This window comes from Chrysochloris asiatica, unplaced genomic scaffold (assembly GCF_000296735.1).
Source record: "Chrysochloris asiatica unplaced genomic scaffold, ChrAsi1.0 scaffold00172, whole genome shotgun sequence".
NCBI classification, from domain to species: Eukaryota; Metazoa; Chordata; class Mammalia; order Afrosoricida; family Chrysochloridae; genus Chrysochloris; species Chrysochloris asiatica.
Genome location: NW_006408690.1, coordinates 3,109,760 through 3,131,968, shown reverse-complemented (window position 1 = coordinate 3,131,968; position 22,209 = coordinate 3,109,760). Strand labels below are relative to the sequence as shown.

Genomic DNA, 22,209 nt, shown 5'->3' with positions numbered 1-22,209 from the left:
ATATCCCTTGTTCCACATACTTGTCTGAATCTGGCTTGAATGTCTGGCAGTTCACTGCAAATGTACTACTGCAGCCATTTTTGAATGATTTTTAGCAAAATTTTACTTACATGCAATATTAATGATATTGTCCACTGATTTCCACATTCTATAGGGTAACCTCTCTTTGGAATGGGCACAAATATGGATCTTTCAATAAGTTTGCCAGGTAGCTATCTTGTGCACGTTTCTTGGCATAGATGAGTGAGTGCCTCCAGTGTTGCATCAGTTTGTTGAGAGATTTCTATTTGTATTCCATCTGTTTCCGGCGTCTTGTTCTTTGTCAATGCCTTCAGTACACCTTGGACTTCTTTTTTCAGTACCATTGGTTCTTGATCCTATGCTCCCTCTTGAAATGGTTGAACATTGACCGTTTCTTTTTGGTACAGTGACTCTGTGTATTCATTTCACCTTCTTTTGATGCTTTCTGTATCATCATTCAATGTTTTGCCTATAGAAGCCTTCAACACTGCAAGCTGAGGCTTGAAATTTTTCTTCAGTTTCCTCAGCTTGAGAAATGCTGGTTTTCTAACTCTAGGTCTTTACAAATTTCATTATAATATTTGACGTTGTCTTCCCTAGCTGCCCTTGGAAATTTTCTATTCAGTTCTTTCACCGCCTCATTTCTTTCATTTGCTTTAGCATCTCTACATGGGAGAGCAAGTTTCAGAATCTCTTTTGACATCTACTTTGGTCTTCTGTTTCTTTCTTGTCTTAATGACCTTTTGCTTTCTTCCTGTACGATAGTCTTGATGTCATCCTACAATTTTTTAGGTCTTTGGTCATTAGTGTCTAATTCATCAAATATGTTCTTGAGATGATCTCTAAATTCAGGTGGGATATGTTCAAGATCCTATTTTAGCTCTCCTGGAGTTATTTTAATGTTCTTTAGCTTCAGCCTGAACTTTCATATGAGCAATTGAAGGTCTGCTTCAGTCTGCCTCTGACCTTGTTTTGGCTGATGATATGGAGCTTTTCCATGGTCTCTTTCCACAGATGTAGTTAATTTGATTTCCAAGTATTCCATCTGATGAGGTCCATGTGTATAGTTGTCTTTCATATTGTTTAAAAAAGCTATCTGCAATGAAGAAATCATTGGTCTTGCAAAATTCTACTATGCAATTTCCAGCATTGTTTCTATCACCGGGGCCATTTTTTCCAACAACTGATCCTTCTTCTTTGTTTCCAGCCTTTGCCAGTAATTATCAATACATCGTGATTTTCAGAATGGTCAACTTCAGACTGAATAAGTTGGTAGAATTCTCCAATATCATCATCACTGGCTTTGGTGGTTGGTTCATAAATTTGAATAACAGTGGTACTAACTGATCTTCTTGTAGGCATATAGATATTTTCCTATCACAGACGTTGTACTTCAATCAGATCTTGGTATGTTCTTTTTGATGATGAATGCGACGCCATTTCTCTTCAATTTGTCACTCCAGGCATAGTAAATGATGTGATTGTCAGATTCAAAATGACCAATACCAATCCATTTCAGCTCACTAATGCCTAGAATATAATTGTTTTTGCATTCCATTTCATTTTTGACAACTTCCAATTTTCCTAGATTCATACCTCATACATTCCATGTTCTGATTATTAATGGACGTGTACAGCTGTTTCTCTTCATTTTGAGTGGTGCTCCATCAGGAAATGAAGGTCCTGAAGGCTTTACTCAATTCGCATCATCATGGTCAATTCTACTTTCAGGAGGCAGCTCTTCTCCAGTTGCATTTTGAGTGCCTTCCAACCTGAGGGGCTCAACTTCTGGCACTGTATCTGATAATATTTGGGTGCTCTTCATCATGTTTCAATACTCAGTATTGAATACTGGTGCTATCTGACAGTGTTCCACTGCTATTCATTAGGTTTTCAGTGATTAACTATTTGGAAGTATTCTGCTTCTCCATATTCCTAGTCTATCTTAGTCTGTAAGTTCAGCTGACACCTGTCCACCATGGTTGACCCTCCTGGTATCTAAATGATCGGTGGCATACCTTCTAGAATCACAGCAACATGCAAGCTACCACAGCATGACAAACTGGCATTATCTACTTATAATGACCAGGATAGGAGCTATTCTTATTGAGTTCTAAGTATTTGAAAGAAAGTACATGCACTTTTTCTTACACCAGTGGTTATTTTTGTTGTTGTTTGCTTGTAAAATAAAAAACCACTTGGGAATATGTTGAAAGCTATGAAGCCCACTGTGATAGTTAAAATATTGTGCCAATCTGACTGGGCCAGGGTTCTCATTGGTTTGGTGGTTAAGATGTAGCAATTTCCCATGATGAGGTCTGTTATGAGCAGTCTATCAACTGAAAGGAAGTTTTCTTAGGGACCTGGCCTGTTTCCAATAAACTGGACACCTAGGCAAAGCTTGCTTAGTCTCTGCTGGGTCTGGATCTTGCATCTGGCTTGTCCTCTGACCTCTGGCTCTTTGGATTTGAGCCAGTGGCCTGCTCTATTACCTGTTGCTCCTGGGAGTCTGGTAAGAAGGAGCCTGCTTTCTTACCTGTTGGACCTGCCTGCCATTTGACCTACCAATGTTAGTTCATCAGCTCTGCAGCTATTTGAGTCAAAAGCCCTGCATCTAGCTGAGTCTGCTGTCTGACTCATAGACTTGGGACTGACCATCTCTACCAATGAGTGAGTCATTTCCGTGATATAAATTTCTCTTCATATATACATACATAAACTTTATTAGTTTCGCCTTTCTAGAGAACCCAAATTAAAACACTCATAGAAATTCACATATGCATTCAACTTTATATTTATTTTCAGCAGATTCATAGACCCCCTTGAAATCTTAATAATCTTCATATACTCCTCTCCTCGGTATGGATCAACAATTTTCAAATAATTAGCCTATAGTAAATACACAATGTTAATATGTTCTTGTTAAGTGCCATTGAGTCAGTTCTGACTCATAGCGAGCCTGTATAGGGTTTCTGGGGAGTGGCTGGTGAGCTTGAACCACAGACCTTTCAGTTCAAACCGACCTTACAGCCCAGCACACTAACCCGCAGTGCCATACTAAACAGACAATAGAGGAATACTAAATATTATTTAATATGTGTTCATTCAAAAGGCATTTAAGGAAGTTTCAGGATATAGTGGACTGAATGGTGGACCCAAAGAGACATGTCCAGGTCCTAACATCTGGAACCTGTGAATGTGGCCTTACCTGGAGAAGGGGTCTTTGAAAATGTAATTAAGCTAAGAATTTTGAAATACGGAAATTATGGATCATCTAGGTGCACCCTAAATTCATTGACAAGTGCTCTTATAAGAGATGCACAGAGAAGAAAGAAAAGGAGAAGGCAGCGAGAACATGGAGTTTTGGTATTTTTAGTCTGTGTCTGGGTTCTAGACTAGTAAAAAAGAAGGTATTGGTTATGTCTGTGTTGAATTAAATGCTACTGCTGCTAACTTTGACTGTAGAAATTGAAGTGATGCTATTAAAAGCCAATGAATGCTGGCAGCCACTAGATGTTCAAAGATGCATAAAAATGGATTCTCCCTTATAGCCTGCAGAGGGAGTGAAGCCTTACATTTTACACTTGTACCTTCTAGAACTGTGGGGGAATAAATAGATGCTGTCTTAAACCACCCACTTTGAGGTAACTTGTTATAGCAGCCACAGGAAGTTTGCACAAGAAGGTGGTGATGGTGGTGTTTATGTGCCTTGGAGTTGGTTTTAACAACTTAATAGTTGTTAACTGCCTTTGAGTTAGTTCCAACTCATAGTGACCCTGTATAGGGTTTCCCAGGCTGTAAATCTTTACAGGAGCAGAAAGTGTCATCTTTCTCCTATGGAACAGCTGGCAGATTCAAACTGTTGATCTTGTGGTTAGCAGTCCAACTGGTAATCCACTATACCACCAGGACTCCTTACATACAGAGTGTTGTTGTTGTTGTTAAATGCTGTCAAGTTGGTTCCGATTCACAGTGACCTTTTTCTAGGGTTTCCAAGGAGCAACCAGGGAGCTTGAAGCACCAACTGTGCGGTTCAAACAACTTTGCAGTCCAGCACATTAACCCACAGCGCCACACCAGGACTCCTACACATAGGGTACTAGGGTCATATTTATAAATACTGATTGCCACAGGAAATTAAGCAAGTTCTATTCCAAAATATTTTTAAGTGGCTTACTGCAAGGTTGGTGGTTCAAGCTCATCAGCTGCTCCTTGGAAACCCTATAGGGTCGCTATGGGTTGGAATTGACTCACCAGCCCTTAACAACAACAACAACAACAACAACAACAACAACAACAACAACAACTCTAAGAGGGGGGAGCACAGTGGCTCCATAGGATAAGCACTAAGCTGCAAACCATAGGGTCATCAGTTAGAGCCTGCCAGCCACTCCATGGAAGAAAGATGAAACTTTCTATTCCCACAAAGATTATAGCTTCAGAAACTCTATATAGGGTCACTATGAGTTGGAACTGACTCAAAGGCAGTTAACAACTATAACAACACTCTAACAGGAATATTTAAAAAGTGATCTTTGTACTTTTATGACATTATGAGTGCATGCCCAAAATAATGATTATATATACTTCCAGAGATATTTCATTATCCAGAAATTTATTAATACTAAGCATTCATTACTTGCCTGCCCCATAAGCCTTCCTTTCACCAAAACATTACAAGTGATACATAGTTATATCTTTTCTCTATTAACAGGGCAGTTAAAGTTAGCAGCAGTAGCATTTAATTCAACACAGATGTAACCAATGCCTTCTTTTTTACTAGTCTAGAACCTGGACACGGATTAAAAATAGCAAAACTCCTCTGAAAGAGCTAACAGTTCACAGGGAACCAACAATGTAAACCCACAGATACTATCTGAGAGACAGATCCTATTCATTTTCAGATTTAACACGTTTATTAAATACCTAAACAACTTGATTGCTTCTTAGAAGCAAGGAAGGTGAGACTTCATCAGACATACAGTCAGTAAGGACCATTCCCTGGAGAAGAGCATCATGTTTGGTAAAGTAGAGGATCAGTGAAAAAGAGGAAAACACCCCAAAATATAAGTGACACAGTGGCAGCAATAATGGACTGAAACATAACAATTGTGAGGATGGCACAGAACCAGGAAGTATTTCATTCTGGTATGCATCGAGTCATTATGAGTAGAACTGAATTGAGAGTACCTAACACAACAGACGGGAGCCCTGGTGGTACAATGGTTCAGAGGATGGTTGCTACTGAAAAGGTGGGGGTGGTTCTGCGGGAGAGAAGACCTGGCCGTCTGCTCCTAGAAAGATTACAGACTAAGGAGGAGGTGGCAAGATGGCGGACTAGGCAGAAACACTATGCACACCCTCTACAACAAAGATTGGAAAACTAAATAAAAAGGATGCAGATGATAATCCTGGAACACTGAGCTTCAGAGGAAGGGACAGAGAAGTGGGCTGAATACTTACTAGGAGATAAAGCTGAACAGACATGCCAAAAACAGGAGACAGACTGGTGGCCTAAGCCAGCTAACCAGATGTAGCGTGACTATCTTAAGCTTTTGTCAGAGGCTTCAGAGACAAGAGAGCTTATTGGTATTGCAAACACATACCAGTGACTTGTGGAGATAAAGATTTGATTTTTTCTTGTTCCCCACACACCCCTGGTGATCTGAGGTATGGCTGGCCCTACCTGTAAACACCCCTAGTGAAATGTCTGCTCTCAAGATGGTTGGAGATGCACAGAGGTGAGCACACAGTTGTGAGCCCCATCAAAGGTGTGGGGAACCTGCACCAAACCTGCAAAGTTGGTCCTGGTCAGTTCTGGAATGGCCCTCACTAGGAGAAGCAGCTAAACAGATGTGTGGGAATAAAAAACAAAAAGAGGAGGCAGATGACTTGTGCCAACTGGTTATGTGGGGCATGGCCATATTGAGTTTTCATGGGGGACTTTGAAGGAAGAGGGCATTTGGTGGTACAGAAACATACCATTAACTGGTGGAGAGAAAGGTGCAAAATGTCTTCTTCTACCCCACATTACCCTGGTGACCAGAGGCATAGCCAGCCTTCCCCTGCAGTATACTCCTGCAAACCTGCTGCTTTCTGGATAGTCAGCACCACATCAAAGTAGGTTGGGTTTGTGGTAGCTTGTGTAACCTGCTCCAGATCCTCAGAGGTGGTTCTAGTCAGCCTGGACTTCTGGGATCTCTCGTTCTTGGCTGCCCTCTGGGATGGAAATACCCTGGTAACCCAGCTGCTTTGGGGTCTGCATGAATAATTTCCAGACAGGGTTCCCAGAACAGACAACACTTAGCCCTAAAGGAACTTCATCTTTTTGATGGTGAATACAACACCATTCTTCTTCAGTTTGTCATCCCTGGCATAGTAAACCATATGATTGTCAGATTCAAAATAACCTATACCAGTCCATTTCGGCTCACTGATGTATAGGATGTTAATGTTTATGCATTCCATTTTGTTTTTGACAATTTCCAATTTCTCTAGATTCAGAATTAGTACATTCCATGTTCTGATTATTAATGGATGCTTGTAACTGTTTCTCCTCAATCAATTCATACCTATGAATAATTACACTAAACATTAATGATTAAATGCACCAGTAAAGAGACAGAGAGTAGCAGAAGGGATAAGAAAATTGGATCCTTAATTATTCTGTCTACAGGAAACACACCTTACACACAAAGGCAAAAATAGATTAAAAATCAAAGGATGTAAAAAATGTATCAGGCTATTAGGAAACAAAAATAAGCAGAAGTAGTAATACTAATTTCTGATAAAACAGGCTATAACACAAACACTAGTATAAGAGACAAAGGGCATTATCTCATGATTAAAGGGTCAATTGAACAAGAGGACATAACCATAATAAATATCTATGCTCTTAAGAAACAGCCTCAAAATATATAAGACAAACTCTAATGGAATTGAAGAAAGAAATATACAACCTTACTTATTTAGTAATAAGAAATTTTAATGCACCACTTTTGATGAAGGACAGAACTAGAAAGAAATTCAACAAAGACATAGAAGAACTAAATAGCACAATCAAACAACCTGACTTCATAGATTTATACAGAGTACTCAATTCAACAACATCACAATACATATTCTTTTTCAGTGCTCATGGAACATTCTCCAGCATAGACCATATGTGAAGCCACAAAGTAAACTGCAATAAATTTAAAAACATCAAAATACTGTAAAGCATCTTTTTAGATCACAAGGCTACATACAACTAGAAATCAATAATAGGACGATCAAGGGAAAAAGTTGAATAACATCCTGCTTAAAAGCTACTGGGTAATAGAATCCATAAAAAATGAAATAAACAATTAATAGAATCAAATGAGGATGAAAACATAACATACTAAAGCCTTTGGGACACAGCAAAAGCAGTGCTAAGTGGGCAATATATAGAAATAAAAACACACATCCATAAAGAAAGAACCAAAATCAACACATAAATGCAACATCTTCAACAACTGAAAAAATGTAGCAAAGCTAAGCAAACCTACAGCTACCAGAAGAAAAATACTAAAGATTAAAGCAGAGATTAATGAAATAGAAAACATAAAAGCAATAGAAAGACTCAACAAGACAAGAAGCTGGTTCTTTGAAAGGATTAATAAATTCTATAAACCACTTTCACATGCAAATAACATGCATAAGAAACTGTATGAGTGGCATCACAAAAGAACCAAAGGAAACAAAAGGACAGTAATAGAACACTATGAAGAACTGTACTCCAACAAATGTGAAAAGCCAGAAGAAATGGACAAATTTCTAGAAAAACATAACTTACCTAAACTAATAGAAGTTGAACAGACCTTAACAAAAGAAGAGATTAATCAGGTCATTAAAAAACTCCCAACAAAAAAAAAGAGAGTGAGAGAGGATGTGAAATAAACCTCAAAAGTATAAAAAGGACCAGGCTTGCTGGTCAGAAAGAGACTAGAGGAACCTGAGACTACTGCCCTCAGCCACCCTTCAGGTCTGGAAAGGAACTCACTCTCCACCTAGGAGGAACAGCAACACTCGTGATGTGTGCTCACCATGGAATGGTCTGTCATTCAAGATCAAAATGGCAACATGTACCTAAGACAAAGTTGAGACGTTATGGGAAGGAGAGTGGAATGGAAATTGGAACCACAGAGAGGAAGCGGGATAACTGTTGTTGCATGGAAGGGATTGCATTCAGTGAGATAAAGCAAAGGGTAGGATTTATTGAATGGAAAACTGATGATCTTCTCTGTAAACTTTCACTCAATTCACAATAAAAAGTTAGGTTAAAAAAAAAAAAAAGGATCACCGTCTAGGAAACCATACCAGGCAGTTCTACTTTGTCCTGAGGGCCGCTATGAGTTGGAGTTAACTTGATGGCACATGGTTGCAGGAAGGGCACTGAGTAGCTACCACATGCCAGGCACTGTTTTGCGTGTGGATACAAAAGACAGAGGAAGAGTGCAAGGTTTACTGTTGGTGGTGGTGGTGTCCAGTTGATTCCAACTCATAGTGACTTCATTTGACAGAGTTGAACTTCCTCATATGGTTTCCTTGGTTGTAATTTACATGGAACCAGATTGCTTCGTCTTTTTACTTGTAGAGTTACTGCTGGGTTTGAATCTCCAACCTGTTGGTTAGCAACCGACACCAGGTCTCCTTTGTGCTAACTCTAGTAGGACACACATTGAGGAGCAGGTACTAATTGTTTTCATTTAGAGAGGCCAGGGGATTAAGCATGAGTCCTTGTTTGGTGCTATGGGTTAATGTGCTAGACTGCAAAGTCAGTTTGAACAATGGTTGGCAGTTCAGTCTCACCAGCGGGCTCCTCAGAAACCCTATACAGGGTCACTATGGGATGGAACCGACTTGATGACATACAACAACAACAAGGGGATTAAGCAAGCAGCCCAAAGTCACACAGCTAAGCAGGGCCCTCATTCTAACTTCATTCTTTCCCTACTTCCTTCTTCGTAAACGGTCATAGATGCTAACTTACACAGCACGATTGTCCAATGGCAGTTTGTGAGAATTGAAATACTGTACTTCCTCAGGGGGACTTAAAACCATTCATTGCTATGTGTCAGACTTGTGGTGAGGTAGCTTTTGTAGGGGTCACTCTCAGAAGGAGTCAGGTGATGCAGGCAAAAACCTCTCACAGGGGTACTGCCCTCTCACAGATGTCTAAACGTCTACCCATTAAACCAGGGTGTCTGGAGCTTAGGTCCCTGCATCTGTGCTTGTATCATCTGCTTATTATACCACAACTTCTGGTGCAGTTATGTGAGATGTTACTTTCTAACTGACTCTTGGGATAATATGACAAGACTTCAAAAATGGATTTTTTTCCTACAAACTTGTTGAAGCCTCTTATATATTAAACTAGATCCTAAAGTTTGGAACCATCAGAGACGCCTAGATGCTATTTTCATTATACAAAGGTTAGACTATTTTGTAATTATTTGAGTATTAAACCCTTGAAAACTGAGATAAAATTTTGTAACTTAAATAATTAGGATAATCTGAGAAAGATGAAGGCTAAATGGCTCTACGCAAAATAATTCAAGACAATGATTTCTGCATTTCTGTTGTTGCCTTTTGATTAAAATCTAATTCAATCAGGAGTGTAGATATGACTCTATCATGTACTATTTGAATAATGCTCTCAGATATTACCTGCCAGCAATATTTCTTCACCACATAAAGCTTACTTAGGTAATTATCCATAAAACTTATCATTTCTTAAGCTACAAAAGAATAATCAATAAATATTCAGTATAGAAAACTTCTTAGGCACTTAAAAAAAAAGCCTCACGGTTCATATAAAGTTAATAAAACATTTCTCCAAAATAAGTTTTAACTAGAGATAATAATTCTTGAATGTGGCCCTAAAATATTCTTTATACAAACCCAGCTGCTTCTCAGAAACCCTGTTCAGGGTGGCTATGAGTCAGAACTGATTCAATGGAACTTAACAACAAGTACATTTTATTAAAGAGCAAAGAGGTCAGTTTGAGGACTAAGGTGTGCCTAATCTAAGCTGCGGTATTTTTAATCACCTCGTATGCATGTGAAAGTTGGACAATAACTAAGGAAGACCACAGAAGAATCTATGTATTTTGATTATGGTCTTCTCCAATAGTCTTAGAGAAGAATATTGGAAGTGCTATGGGCTGCTAGAAGAACAAACAACTCTGCCTTGGAAGAAGTGCAGGCAGATGCTCCTTAGAAGCCAGGAAGGTGAGACTTCATCTCTCGTACTTTGAACATGTGATCAGGAGGGATCAGTCCCTGGAGAAGGACATCATAATTGGTAAAGTGGAGGGTCAGTGAAAAAGCAGAAGACCCCCAATGAGATAGATGGATACAATGGCAACAACAATGGGTTCAAACATAACAATTGTAAGAAGGGTGGAGGACCAGGCAGTGCTTTGTTCTGTTGTGCACAGGACTGCTATGTGTTGGAACTGGTTCAATGGCATCTAACAACAACCACATGTGCCTTATTAAGAAGCTTTAGTGGTGCAATGGAGTCCTTCCTGGTGTGGTACTGCAGGATAAGCACTGGACTACAAGATTGGTTTGACCTACAAGGTCAGTGGTTCAAACTCACCAGCCGCTCCTTGGAAACACAACTTGATACCACTTAAGAACAACAAACAACAGCGGTGTAATGGTTAAAGCACTCAGCTGCTAAATGAGATGGTGGTGGTTCGAACCCACCAGCTACTCTTTTGGAGACAAGAATGGTGATTTGCTTCTGATTAGATTGTTGTTGTTAAGTGCTGTCGAGTCGATTCTGACCCATAGAGACCCTGTACAGGGTTTCTGAGGAGCAGCTGGTGAGCTTGAACTGCTGACCTTGCAGTTCAAAGGGCTTGGCAGTCAGGTGCATTAACCCACAGCGCCCCACCAGGACTTCTCTGATTAGATTACAGAATAGGAAATCCCATTTTGTTAAGATTGTTGCTGTTGTTAAGTGCTGTAGAGTCCGATCTGACCCAGAGCGACCCTATACAGGGTTTCCGAGGAGCAACTGGTGAGCTTGAACTGCCAACCTTGCAGTTCAAACGGCTTTGCAGTCTGGTGCATTAACCCACAGCGCCACACCAGGACTCCCCTATTCTTTCCTATAGGGTCACTATGAGTCAGAATCAATTTGATGCCATACACATTCTTGTTTATGAAGGATTCTAGCTTTGTAATGAACACACTCAGTTCTCTTTTTTTGTTGTTTATCTCAGAGAGTCAGCTGTACAAATTGAAAGTGGCTATGACATCACAGACAGCCACCTCTGGCCCCACTCACTTACCTGAGACAGAGGCTCGGGAGGGGGTGGTGGAAGTGGAAGGTCTAGCATGGGATCAGCTGGTGGAGGTGGTAAGTCATCTTCATAGTTGCTAATACTAGTTGCAGTAAAATTTACTTCATAACCCACAGAGGCAGCACCACTGATACTGGGTACCTCGAGAGATTCCAAATGAGGTTGATTCTGTAAAGATGCTTTCTGTGCTTGAATTGTCCTCTGTTCAGCTTCACTTATGTCTGCTACCAGATCAGCCATGAGCGCATCTAAATCCTTGTCCTCCAGGGTATTTAAGGACTCTGATGGGGAAAATCACATTAATGAAAAGAGCTGTTTTGTACCTGGAAGAACTGAAAGAGTCATACATTAATAGGGGAGTCCTTATTTTGCTATGACTTAATGAGAAAGTGTGAACATATTATTGTTTGATAGTATACACACAAATACAGAAATTCCTAAAACAATCACTGGTACACTTACTGTTTGATATGAGCGAGCTGTCTAGACACATCAAGGAAGGAAAACCAGAGGTGAAAATATGCCCCCTATAATGAGGGGGGAAATAGGTCTCCTTCACTGAATCCTGGTGTGGCGCTGTGGGTTAAAAGTCAGTTTGAAGTGTAAGGTTGGTGGTTCAAGCTCATCAGCTGCTCTTTGGAAACCCTATACAGGGTCTCTATGAGTTGGAACTGACTTGATGGCACTTAACAATAACATCGAGGAAGCCAACTCACAGACCAGCTATAAAGTCAAATCCATACATACAAACAGCTGCCTAAGCAGGGAATTCTGGTATATTCTAGTGCAAGAGATTAAGAGTTTCAGAAACATAGGGGAGGAGAATATGGGAAAGAGAATTAGAATTCTCTCTAAGTGTTTGGAGGGCAGGCAGAGTACAAATGACAAAAGAAATCTCGAAGAAAGTGGATCTCATTCAGGCTTTGCGGTGAGGGTGAACTACTGTGGGCACACCATAAAACGACAGAAGCTCTCACATTGAAGAGAGAGCAATTAATGACAGACAGCAGGAATCAACATCCTAAGGGGCTTAAGAATACTAATAACAAAGTAGTTTACTTGAACGATAATTTTCCGGAAACCGTGGTCTGAGTTAATCGTTAAAGGAAATGGCAAACGTGGCTTTTCCAATGAGTGGGAGGGAGGGTAGTTCACTTGAGATCACTGCGCCTGATCCAGAATGCTGTCCGGATTCTGTGGCGCAGGTGGAGCAGTGTTGGTGGGTCATGTTAACAGGCAATTTTGATGAGGAGGTGGCATATGCAATGAACAAAGGATTGGCAGGATAAATGATCTATGAGAAAGCTACTTCTAGAGGTTTGTCATGGCACAGCCTGGTATTTTTGTATGATTACTTAGCACTGCGCTGTTAGCTGCAAGGTCGACAGCTTAAACCCACAGCTGCTCCTTGGGTGTACGATGAAGCTTTACAGCCTGGGGATTCCTATGCACAGGTACTATGAGTTGGAGATGACTCAGAGGCAATGGGTTTATGTGTAGGGATGAACTGGTATGAGGAAACGGGAGCAGTGAAAATGAAACCTACTCAGTGACAAGTAATTTACTGCCAAACATCATCATAATAAACTCCATGTAACATAATAAACTGAAATCTAAGCTGTCAAGTCGCTTCTGATTCACCCTATGTGTGTCAGAGTAGAACTGCTCCAGGTTTTCATGGCTGTGAAAGCAGATTACCAGTCCTATGTTCCGAGGTGTCTTTGGGTGGATTCAAACCACCAACCCTCCCTTAGCAGTCAAGCATGCTGCCACATAAGCAAATGCCTTTTAATCATTTATAAAAATGTTTGGGACAACATTCTCAACATATTTCCACTAATAATTTCTAAAGCAAGTTACATTCTAAATTTATTAATTTGGAATGACATAATACAGAATTAGAGAATGAGACAGAAATGGACTCCATTCTGAATGAAGAGGGACAAAATATTTTAAACTCACTCTAGCAATGAATCTAAAGTGACCGCTATGAAAATTCTATCCCTTTCTAATTTTCTACAAGTTTAATATTTTTGTCTGAATCAGTGCTTTTTGAAGTCCTGTCTTATACCTGAATTGTGCCACATATGTTTGTTTGGCCTCTTTAATGAGATGAGTTTATTGTTACTGTACATTTGTTGTTGTTAAGTGCTGTTGAGTCAATTCCAACTCAAGTGATCCTGTATAGAGTTTTCAAGGAATGGCTAGTGAGCTTGAACCGCCGGTCTTGTGGTTCAAACTGACCTTGTAGTCCAGGGCATTATCCCACTGTGCCACACCAGGATTCCATTATATATGCTGATTTATGGCTCCATTTCTTAGCTTCTATCATTTAGCAATTTTTTGAGTACTGGGTACTGATCTTAATTGACTTCAATTAAACCAAACTCAAGTATTGATTAAATTTTTATTTTAATTGAAACAACTAACTCACTTGGTTGTTTTGAGTATGGTGAGACTAAATCTTCATACGAACAGACATGCTACGTATTACTGATAGAATTTTACAAAGCGTATTACTTTGTGAAACCTCATAAATGTTACCATCTTGGTGGCAATATTGACATGAATAAGTACATGGGGTGAAATGAAGAGGAAAATGGGGCAGGAAAGGAGGAAACTGGAAGAAGTATATTACAATCTATCAAACTGTATACACTGGCACCTCATGGTTTATATATAAAAAGCATATGACTGAAAATGCTAAAAGAAACCGAGTGAGTGACAGAAATAAAATTTGGAACTCTGGTTTCTAAAATTGGCCTCCTCTCTTACTTTGCTTTTCAAACTTTGGTAGGCACAGCAAACCTTTGGCAGATCTTTTTCAAGAGAGAGTTGCAGTGGATTCTCATTACTTTGGAAGCCACTACTTAATAATTGATTATAACTTCAAATGAACTAAAGACGATCATTTTACAGAAGAGAGATTTAAATTAAGAAAATGAAGTCACAATCTCAGGAAAAATGTAAAAGACATAACATATAAATTTATTTTGAAATATTTCACATATTATCATTTATTATGAAACGAACAATTCATTATTATACTTGAATGGATACTTCCCTACTAATATTTCCTTATGTTTCTTAATACTCTATGGGCTTATTAGTAAGAAAAATCCATTTGAAATGCAGTATTTTAAAAAATTATACTAATCATGTCTAGGTTGCTTTTATTTTGTCTTTAAATTAGAGTTCTATACTTAAAGGTTTTAGTCAACTTTATAATGATAAATTTTTACTTTATTTTTTAAACATTATTTTACATTCTTACAACTATAATGATAAATTACTTTAAAAATGGCCATGCTTACCATTTAAATCTTTAAAACCCACAGTGTAGTTGAATTCAGCTGTGGTAGGTTTTGAGTCAGGAGGAGGAAGAGTGTCAACTCCTAAACTCTGTGGAAACAGATGCACCCCCAAAGTTACTCATGATAGAAATTTTTTTTTTTTTGCATATTTTAGCCATTAAATTAACAAGCATTTATTTTTTCCCCCACACATTTCACCTCCCTCTATATTAAGAACCATATGCCTACTTAAAAATGTTTTATGTGATTCCCCCCTCCCCTAAGAAAATTACAACTTAATAGTTATCTTACAAGGAACACTTACAAACAAAACAGGTCAGGTAAAATGGATGGAAACGAAGTGAGTTATATTACTTTATTATATTATATATTACTCACAGTTTTAAACTTCAAGCATATTATTATGCCTATAATCTGAGAAGTGATTTCACCTGTCCTTAAACACAAATGATTTTATATAATGATTTGCTTGGGTAGGTAATATTTTTGTTCATATGTTAGATAACAAAAGAAAACTCATCATATATATATATGAGAAAAAGGAAATAAACTATAATTACTTGTAGCAGGGAAAAAACAAAGCATGTATAAAGAAGGTAGAGGAGCAAAATGGCTCCAAAGGATAAGCAAATAGACTATTGTAATCCACTAGGTCAGCGGTTCAAGTCTGCCAGTTGCTCCATGGAAGAAAGATGAGGCTTTCTGCCTCGGCAAAGATGTAGAACTTTGGAAACCCTACACAAGTTGGCTATGTGTCGGAACCCACTTAACGACACATAACAACAACAACAAAGAAGGTAAACAAAACTTGTGCCCTTTGGTTGTTTAATTGATTATATATCCCTGAGTGTTTTTGTGTACATCTCCCAAGACAAACAAAGAAACAAACAAACCAGAAGGAACAGAAGCAAATGCTGTTGAATGATGATGCATGGAGGAGATTGTAATCATTGCAATGAAGCATATAAACTGTCACTCAATTCACAATAAAAACTTAAAAAAAAACAAAAACAAAAACAAAAAAACTCATGTTGAAGTTGAGTATGTAACATCTCTCTCCAGCTAAGTGATGTGACCTGTGAATTAATTTTAGGTGGTGCACAAAAACACAAGCACTTAAAATTTAAATGGTTGCGTCATCCATTTGGATGTTAATTAAGAAAAAATAAATTAGAACATGTAACTTGGTTGAGATTAACTCTAATTCTAAATAATCAATTAAAGACAAATCAAATAAAGAAAATAGACAGTAGATAGGTTGCAAGTACAGCAAAAATTATGAAGGTGATATGCGAGTGACAAATTTTGAGAACATTGCTCTATACTGACCTCCAAACCAAAAACATGCTCAAAATTTTGTTCCATTAGAAGTTATATAATGGTAATTTGTTAATTCTTGATTTCTTCCAAATACATTAACTGTACTTCTTCAAGAAGAACTTTTTTCCAATAATTATTTCTTTACTCTGAAATACTGTTTGACCAGGACTGTAGAAAAGCTAAGACAATTCTCAATTTTTTCCTTTTACTTATCAGTTTTCAGAGTAACAAGTTAGTGTCCTAGAAGCTTCCAGGGGTGATCAATAAAGCATTTTTGTTTCTGTTTGTTTTAGAGACCATTATGAAATCAGAGTTTATTTACTATTTGCCACGTTGAAATTAAAATTTTTTATATATAATTATATCAATTTTTCTTTTATGACTTCTGAGTGTTGTGTCTTGCTTAGGGAAGCTATTTGCATTTTAAGATTCTATAAAAATTTCTCCCCTGCTTTCTTGTACATGTATTTTATATATTTAAGCTTTGATTCATGGAACTCATTTGGGTATAAGGTATGAGGCAGAACTCCAGTGTTGCATTTCCCAGGTGGATTATTCCAAGTCAATTAATTAAATTTATTCATTAATTCTCCTTTTCCCATTTAATTAAGATGCCAACCCAATCAGATTTTAAAATCCCTGTATATAGTTGGGTTAAATTCTATCTCACTAATCTCGTTTAAAATATCATCACTCGTCTTATTCAAAAATTTCCTGGCTACTTATGCATTTAAATGTTTTCCTATATAAACAGTAGACTTGATTCGGTATACCTTCCCACATTACATCCATATACTCAGTTAATATATCCATCTGTTCCCAGAGTGTGCGTGTCTATGTACACATGTATATACTTATAAAAGACAACAGTTTCTTACCATATACCGTTGTTGCTACATGTTGTCAAGTTGGTTCAGACTCATCATGACCCTGTATAGGGTTTCCTCCTCAGAAACCTAGTGGATTTGAACTGCCGGATTTGTAGTAATCCGTCCAGTGTTTATCCTCCAATGTATAGGGTTTCCTCCTCAGAAACCTAGTGGATTTGAACTGCCGGATTTGTAGTAATCCGTCCAGTGTTTATCCTCCAATGTCACACCAGGACTCCTTTCATATACTGGTGGTGGTGGTGGCTGTATGTCATCAAGTCAGTTCTGAGTCACAGCAACCCTATATAGGGTTTCTTAGGCTGTAAATCTTTACAGGAGCAGAAAACCTCACCTTTCTCCCTTGGAGAAACTAGTCGATTTGAACTGCTGATTTTTGAGTTTAGCAGCACAATGCACAACCCATTACACTACCAGGGATCCCTATCATTGTTTAGTGATGTCAAGTTGGTTCTGACTTATGACTATAAGTATAGGGTTTCTGAGGAGTAGCTGGTGGATTTGAACCACCGACCTTGTGGTTAGCAGTCCAGTGCTTATCTTTCTGTGCCACAGCAGGACTCCTACTATATATTAAGTATATACCAAATACTTGGGGGCTTAAAAAAAATTTGTGAAAAACATGGAAGAGAAACCAAGTCAAGTGTACATATATTTGAGGGGGAGGTGTTCAAAAGTTCATGGAAAAATTCTATTTTCTTTTAATACCATTTCCCTATGAACTTTTTGATGCCTCTTTGTGTGTATTCATACAGAAAGTAGGAATAAATATTGCCCTTTCTAATTAATTATGAATACAACAAAAGTCTTACAATGTAAGGTTTTTAGTTGATTCTTTGTGGGTTTTTTGCAGTATAGTGGACACTGGATTGATTTCTAAAGTGGTTCACAATGAATTTCACATTGTTGACTCCTAAAAACCTTTTTCTGAGAGTACATAGGTATGAGCACTTGAAACTTATTTAAATGGAAAAAAGGGGAGGAGGAAAGGGGAAATGATAAAGATTTTCTGTTGTTTTGACAGTTCCCAGATTCTAAATGACTCTAAGCCAATCTGGGGCCCAGCATCACAAACATGTTCTTTCCTTCCTCTTTCTTCCCTGAATTAAGATGACTTGTGGGACATGGCATGATGCGTGACAGTAGGTGGAGAAGGACATGGTCATGAGAGGACTATTTGGCTAGAACCAGGATTGAAAGAGGAACAAATCTTGTTTCCTTTCCTCCAACTTTAACTTAAACTTGATTTGAAGCTATGTAAATGACATGGTGTTGGAGGAGAATATTTAAAGTGCCATGGGCTGCCAAAAGAACCAATAGATCCATTTTGGAAGAAGTGTAGCCAGAGTGCTCCCTGGAGGCCATTATGGTCAAACTTCGTCTCTCATACTTTGGACATATTGTCAGGAGGGACCAGTCGCTGGAGAAGGATATCATGTTTGGTAAAGTGGAGGGTCAGAGAAAAAGAGGAAGACCCCCAACGAGATGGATTGGCCAAGTGGCAGCATCAATGGACTCAAGTGTGGCAACAGTAGTGAGGTTGGCCCAGGATCGGGCAGTGTTTTGTTCTGCTGTGCATATGGTCGCTATGGGTTGGTGCTGACTCGATGGCACCTAACAACAACAACATGACATAGACACTTAAAAATGTGTCTGTGCTTCATAGTCTCTTTTTTTTTATAATTATTGCTACATTGACACTGTATATAGAAGACATGAAATCCCTGGGTTGTGCAAATGGCTAACATGCTTGCCTACTAACTAAAAGGTTGGAGGTTTGAGTTCCCCCAGAGACATCTCAGAACAAAGGTTTGTTGTGCTCCTTCTCAAAGATCAGTCATTAAAAATCTGTGGAGCACAGTTCCACTGTCACATATGTGGGTTTTCCGTGAGTTGGACTCAATGGCAACTGAAAACTGGTCCTGTTAAGTTGGGTGTCAAAACGCTGTCAAGTTGACTACTTTTTCCATGTTTATTAGTTACGTTGTTGTTGTTATGTGCAGTGGAGTCGGTTCCGACTCATAGCGACCTTGTACAGGGTTTCCGAGGCTGTAAATCTTTACAGGAGCAGAAAGCCTCATCTTTCTCTCGCGGAACAGCTGGTAGTTTCGAAATGATGACCCTGAGTTTAGCAGCCCGATTCATAACCACTACGCTACCAGAGCTCCTTAGTTATGGATTCAAGTAAAATAAAATTCTTGACAGCTTCATTTTTTTCTTCATTTATCATGGTTTGGTTGTGAGGATTTTTGTTTTCTTTATGATGAGGTATAATCCATACTGAAGGCTATAATCTTTGATCTTCAACAGTAAGTGCTGTAAATCTTCTTCACTTTCAGCAAGCAAGGTGTGTCATCTGCATATCAAAAGTTGTTACTAAGTCTTCCTCCAATTTTGAGGTTGCATCCCCTTGTTCTGTTTGAATGACTGCCTCTTGGTCTATGAATGGGTTCCACATGAAGACAATTAAGTCTTTTGGAATTCCCATTCTTTGCAATGTTATCCATAATTTATTGTGATCTACAGTCGACTATGCAAAGGTGTAAGTCAATAAAATTCTGTCATGTGATCTCTTGCTGTTTCTATCCCAAGGCAAGATATTTCCATATCCTTTCTCTTCATCTCCAACTTTCTTATTCCAATCACCAGTAATTATCAATGTATCTTGATTGCATGCTTGATCAGTTTCAGACTGTAGAGATTGGAAAAAATGTTCGATTTCTTCATCTTTGGCATTAGTGGCTGATACGTAAATTTTAAAGGATCCCTGGTGGCATTGCACGATGAATACTAGGACAACTAACCACAGAGTCGGCAGTTCAAACCCACTAGCTGCTTCATGGGAGAAAAATGAAGCTTTCTGCTCCCTTAAATATTTACAGTCTCAGAAGCCTGGTAAAGGGTTGCTATGAGTTGGAATCCACTTGTTCGCTGTGGTTTGGTTTGGGTTTTGGTAACTGGTTTTCCTTGTAGGTGAATGGATATTATACTTCAGGATAGATCTTGAAATGTTCTTGACAATTATTGTGACACCATTTCTATTCAATTTGTCATGAAATATGTGTTTGTCTTACAGAGCTGACCATATGATCATCCAATTCAAAATGGTCAACTTCAGCTCACTAATGTTCACTAATGCTGATGATACTGATATTTGAACTTTCCATTTTATTTTTGGCAACTTCCTATTCACCTAGATTCATATTTCATACATTTTATGCTCCATTACTAGTGGATGTCTACAGCTCTTTCTTCTTACTTTAAATTGTGACACATCAACATATTAAGGTCCTGAAAGCTTTGCTCCATTCCTGTCACTAAGGTTGACTCTACTTTAAGGCAGCAACTCTTCCCCAGTCTTATTTTGAATCTTCCAACCTAGTAAGGTGGAGGGTCAGAGAAAAAGAGAAGACCCCTAGCGAGGTGGAGCAGCAAAATGGCAGCAACAATGGGCTCAAGCGTGGCAACAATTGTGAGGTTGGCCCAGGACTGGGCAGTGTTTCATTCCATTGTGCACAGGGTCGCTATGAGTCGGTAGTGATTTGACGGCACCTAACAACAACAACCTTATCATTTAGCACTCTATCAGACAATGTTCTGCTACAGATATTATTTTTTAATGATTTATTTTAAGAAAATGTCTGAATTCCAGGATAAATATTATCTATTTCGCCTCCATATATTCTAAGTAAATTAACTTTATCCAAATTTTTCAAGTGTAACCCAATCAGAACTAGTTCATTATCATTATAGGAATTACTGATTTGATGTTTTCTTTAAAGGATTATTTGTGCTATTTATCTCTTGAATCACAGTAACCTTAATAACTTAGACTTATTTCTGTGTTTACATGATTTCAATGCTGACTTACAATCATTTTATACTTATTTTTCCATTTGTTTTTATTGTTTGGTCAATTCACTAGCAATTTTTTAGGAATTGTATTTTTATGCTATACACACATACATATGCTATATGTATACATATACATATAGAGAGAAAGCAAATAGTGTAACATGTTAACAAATGAGAAATGTGGGAGAAAATAGGAATACTTTGTACTATTCTTTCAACATTTCTGTAACACTGAATTTATTTCAAAATAAAAAAAGTTAAAATCATATTTTAATAAACATTTTAATTTAATAAATATTTTAATTTCCTTTTATCTTTACTTGTTTGGGGGAGATTAGAAAACCTAAGGCTTTGCTACCTTTCCCAAACACACCCCAAACGAAGACTAGAATAGGCACAAAATTAACAAATAGAAATCAAAATATTAGTTTTTCTAATGAGCAGAAAAATAGCCAACAATCCCAAAGGGTAGTTACTAATGGTAAAATTGAAAGGCAGATTTTAGACCCAGGGAAAAAATAGTACTTTTCCCTTGCCCTGAAATCCAGAGACCTCCCTGTTAGGACAGCTGTATTAGCCAAGCAAACACTATGACCACGCCCACTTGAGCATAACAAAGAATGTACAAAAATCAGAGTCTTGGAGGGGCCTCCAATCTTATAATAAGAATACTTATAACAGAATAATAAGAATATTCAACTGTGGTCCTATGAAAATACAGATTCTGAAGATCTAGAAGTCAATCCTCCCACTGACAACCAAAGTGAGTAACGAGGCATAGAAAGACTATAAATGTTCACTTAAACCTTTCTCTGCATAGAGGGAAAGGGAAAAATCCTCTTATCTATAGAAATGTGACTAACAATCTAAAACTCACCTTTTAACTCTTTCCATCTAAGTCTATTGTCTCACATTTTGTCTCTTCTTTCATAGAAGCCAAACTCCCTTGAATTTTATTGGTACTATCAAGGAGCTCTTGTAATGTAGTGGTTCCTAATTGGGTTGCTAATCTCATGAGCAGCAGTTCAAAACTACCAGCTGTTTCATGGGAGAAAGATAAGGCTTTCTGCTCCCGTAAAGATGTACAACCTCGGAAACCCTGTACAGGGTCGTTATGAGTCGGAACTGACTCCACAGCATATAACAACAATGAAGTAGATGCTAACTAAACTTGGTTTATTTTTCCTATGTTTTTCAAAACATAAGCTATTCTTCATTTATTTTACAGAAAACTTTTAAAAGTCCCTATCTTACTTAGGAAAATACTGGGTTATTCTTTTTGTTTTTTGTTTTTTTAACCATTCATCTTTATTGATAAAATACACTCCTATGCAGTCTATACTCCCAGACATAAATAGAACCTTCTGTGTAAAACAAACAAAAGGTAAGGGATGGAAAACTGTTACCACCTAACAAAACAAATGCCTTTATAATAAACACCAAGACCTTAAAATCATATCCAAGCATGAAAAT

General features: G+C 38.1%; 1 protein-coding gene across 1 annotated transcript in view; it reads right to left on the bottom strand.

Moving 5' to 3' along the window:
* Window positions 1–22,209, bottom strand: part of APBB1IP (amyloid beta (A4) precursor protein-binding, family B, member 1 interacting protein) — a 110,168-nt gene that overhangs the window by 64,947 nt on the left and 23,012 nt on the right. The window contains exons 2-3 of the mRNA XM_006871657.1: window positions 14,675–14,762; window positions 11,349–11,641 (exon numbers count right to left, since the gene is read on the bottom strand). Coding sequence (XP_006871719.1) covers window positions 11,349–11,641; window positions 14,675–14,762 — 381 coding nt within the window. The remainder of the gene's footprint in view (window positions 1–11,348; window positions 11,642–14,674; window positions 14,763–22,209) is intronic.